This window comes from Echinops telfairi, unplaced genomic scaffold (genome assembly GCF_000313985.2).
Source record: "Echinops telfairi isolate 266 unplaced genomic scaffold, ASM31398v2 ScPeMD7_70;HRSCAF=299, whole genome shotgun sequence".
Lineage (NCBI taxonomy): Eukaryota > Metazoa > Chordata > Mammalia > Afrosoricida > Tenrecidae > Echinops > Echinops telfairi.
The window spans coordinates 6,852,023-6,855,990 of record NW_022103968.1 but is presented as its reverse complement, the minus strand read 5'-3'; the positions used below and the strand labels follow the sequence as shown (position 1 = coordinate 6,855,990).

Below are 3,968 nucleotides of genomic sequence, written 5' to 3'. Positions count from 1 at the left end.
CAATCATTTTCTTCATGTTTGCTATTGTTGTTTTGGGTTGCTGCTCTTAAATAGACTTTATTATTAAGAACAGTTTTAGGTTTACATAAAAACGGTGAAGAACCCACACGTATTCTCCTGTCCCCTCCTCCCCCAGCTGCATGGTTTGCCCTGTTATGAATATCATGCAGGCATGTAGTGCACTTATTGCAACGGACCGGTCAAGACCAAAACGTCCTTATTCACTGTCGGCCATGGTTCACACGAGGTGCACTTTGGGTGAGGTGCAGGACTACTGGCTTTCACAAAGATCTAAGCTCAGGTGTCCACCACGACAGTGTTATGCAGAATTGTTTCGACGTCCTAAAACAACTCGCTTTTTTCCTCCTCAATTTTATGTTTCTGAGATCCACCCGTGTTGGCGCATCAAACTTTAGTTAGGTTCCTTTCACTGCAGAATGAGCATGGTCACCCTTTATTGATTCTCGGAGTGATGAACATCTAGATCACCTTCAGCGTTTTGCTGTCATGAACACTATTGCTTTCAATTTTCTTGAACCCTCCTCCATAGCCGGACCTTGCCTGTATCATCAGAAATGGAGGGAATTTGCTTAGTCAGAAGAGTTAGACATACACACATATAGACACACACACATCTGTATAATATGTACACATGTTCTATACATAAATATAAATACACACACATACATGTATATGCTCCACCTTCCAGGGAAATCAATGGTTCTCTTGCTTTGTGCTAACTTACACTGTGGCTTCAGGGTAGAAGCAGCACCAACCGTGTCCTCTCTCACACTTGTGTATTGTCTGACTTCTTAATTTGGTCAATAGATTTCTTTTTTAATGTACCTGTCTAAAATACAGCATTTCAACCCCTAAAATGTCATGAGGGAACCTTGGCACCACAGTTAAGCCCTTGGCTGCAAACCCAGAAGTTGGTGGTTCAAACCCACCGGTGGCTCTGCAGGAGAGAAGACCTGGCGAGGGGCTCCTGCAGGGCTGCTGGCCGAGGAGACCCGATGGGGCAGCTCTCCTCTGCTCCGCAGGGAGCTGGGAGCTGGACGCTACTTGACCACACACAACAACAACAGGAGCTGGTGCCGTGACTGACAGGTCGCTGAGATTGAGTAGAACTGTGTGGAGGGATTCCAGGAAGACTTCTTGAGGGGAGGACTTCTGAGAAGAGGATTTTTAAAACCACTTATGTCCTATTTTTTGTTGTTGTTGTTCTAGCTACAACAGCTGACGTACCAACGGCCATCTTGGATTTGACCTGGAGGATGGAAGCCCTGTGCTAATATGGTAGAGGCAGAGCGACAGGTGACTCCTGTGTATCTACAGACTATGGGGCTACTCTGTGGCCAGTCTTGTGCCATCTGCCTCCGGGGTTGTTGCCCTCCCAAAAAGAGCCGATCGCCATCGAGTCAGTTCTATTCAGAACGACCAATTAGGGCAGATGGGAACTTCCCCAGAGGGGTTCCAAGGTTGTAATCCTTTATGGAAGCAGATACCACATGGTTATCCCCGAGCTGCAGAGCGGGTTCCAATCACGTACCTTTAACTTAGCAGCTGAGCCTTTAACTCACCACTAAGCCATCAGGGCTCCTTCTACCTTGTTAGGCCAATCTCATTTTCGTCACCCACTCCCTGGCATCTAGCCGACGCTGACTCACAGCGGCCCTATAGCACGGGGTAGAACCGCCCCTGTGGGTGTCTGAGATTGTAACGCTCTCTCCCCAGTCGTACGCAGAGGAACCTAATCGTACCTTGTCTAGCAGCCAAGGCAGGCACCCTGAGAGGCATGTCAGACCAAAGCCAGGGTTGGGATGCAGGTTCTCGTGGGCGGAGGAGGCGCTAAAAGGCCTGGCAGGTTTTGTGAGTTATCCTTTCTACAACACACTGTGTGAAAGGAGACCCGAGAAGCGTGGGGAAAATCTCACATCCACGTAATAATCTCAGGGGACTTATTCAAATGAAAATATCTCCAGCAATCCGTGGGTGCTCCGAATCATGGCAGCAGCACAGTGGAACTGGCCATCGTGAGGCACTGGCACTGCTTCTGTTGTTAGGTGTTGCTAGGTGACGCCAATCTGGTTCTGACCCCTAGTCCCCCTGCACGGCCACAGGAAACACCACCGCAGGTCCTACGCCTCCTCACAGCCGGGGCTTGGCTTGAGCCCAGACGGGCTCAGTGCAGGGTTTGATGCAGGGTATTTTTGTTTTTGAAGTACTATAACGTGATAACAAAATATACCTAAAAGCTCTCTCTTCTATGAAGCCCCTTCTGAACCCACAATTTAAAAGGCAGTTATTGTCTAACACAGCTCCCCACCTTCCCAAGAGAACAGGGAAGCAAAGAATGGCTTGGGTTCATTCTGCTGTGCCTCGCGTCCTCTGCGTCCTCTGCAGTTGCCATGGGCGTTCACATGGGCTTTGGGGTGCCTGGCGGCTCATGGGGTATTCTTCACTCACCGTGGCATTTTCAGACAGGAACCACTCCGGAATGGTGATGTGGTGATTGGGCACCCTCCGGGGGACGTTCTGTCGGTCCTCCGCTTCCCAGAGCAGTGTGTTTAAGTCAGGGAAGTTGTTGTTGATGTCGATGCCCTCGTGAGTCCAGCGCCCCAGGGACCAGCCTCCTAGCTCCGAGCCCTGGGAGACAATCAGATCACGAGGGGCCCACAGCCTGCAGGTAGTCAGCACTCAACACCAGAGACCCACCCACAACATCACCAATGGGGTAGGACAATGGCTGAGTGTATAGCGGCTAAGCAAGAGTTTGGAGGTTCGAAGCCACCCACTTTCTCTGTGGGAGAGAGACTCAGGATCCACTTCTGTAAAGATCCTACCAGGCAGCTCTACTTGATCACATGGATGGTCCGTGGGTTGGAATCAACTCTAAGGTGGCCACCAACCACAACTCTGAGCAACCGGAAGCCCTTTGGCCATAAAGGGCCTCCAGAGGAGAGAACTGAAAAGTTTGTGGACATTCCACTCTTCCAATTCCACTTTCCTACAAACGTTTTGAAGCCCCTCAGTGCTTAATATTTGGTGGGTAAGGGACAGAGGAGTCCGATGACCACAGAGTGGGAGTGCAGAGAACCACGCCCACCGCAGGGAAGTGCTGAAAAATTAAGTGATCTCTTCCCGCCCCCTTTTCCCTACTCCCCTCTACACCGGGGAGTCGTGACTCTAAGATTCCATGGTGGCAAAACCAGCCACCGCCCTGTCAGCACTTTCCAGACAGGCCCACCGTCCGGCTCCCTGGTTAGCTTTGCAACTCTTTGCACCAGTAACGGAGGTTCCACCATCGGGTTGGGTCTGACTCATAGCAATCCCGTGTGCAACAGAGCGAAGCACCGCCCGCCCCTGCGCCGTCCTCCCAAGTTCTGTTAAGTGTGAGCCCATGTTGCAGCCACAGTGTCAGTCCATCCCACTGAGAGGTCTTCCTAAGGTCCGAAGTTTCTACGATTGTTTTCTCTGGGGCCCTGGTAGCATAATAGTTAAGCAATGTGTTGCCTTCTGTAAGATCAGCAGTTCAAAACCACCAGGAGCGCCATGGGCGAAAGAGGAGGTTTTCTAATCCCAGAAACAGTTACAGCCTTGGAAACTCAAAGGGGCAGTTTTACCTTGTTCTATAGGGTCACTATGAGATGGCACTGACTCGATGGCATTGAGTTGAGTTTTGAGTTATTGTTTTAACTAAAAGCCCTGGTAGATGGTCAGCAGTTTGAAACCACCAGCCAAGCCATCTGAGAAAGAAGAGGCATTCTACTCCTGTAAAGAGTTACAGTCTCTGAAACCCCCAGGGGGCAGTTCTACGATGTCCTCTAGGGTCATATTGTTAGGTAGCCAGAGCAGGGACCAGGTGTGTCTACTGAGCATGCTCCAAATTCAGGCCCTTACACCGGGGAGGCAGTACACCTGGGTGGGCCCAAACTAGGCCAAGTGAGCTTAATTCAGCCAATGGG

At 50.5% G+C, this 3,968-nt stretch overlaps 1 protein-coding gene across 1 annotated transcript in view; it reads right to left on the bottom strand.

Moving 5' to 3' along the window:
* The window catches only part of CPXM2 (carboxypeptidase X, M14 family member 2), a 108,672-nt gene that overhangs the window by 16,576 nt on the left and 88,128 nt on the right, over positions 1–3,968 (bottom strand). Inside the window, exon 9 of the mRNA XM_045291391.1 lies at positions 2,470–2,649. Coding sequence (XP_045147326.1) covers positions 2,470–2,649 — 180 coding nt within the window. The remainder of the gene's footprint in view (positions 1–2,469; positions 2,650–3,968) is intronic.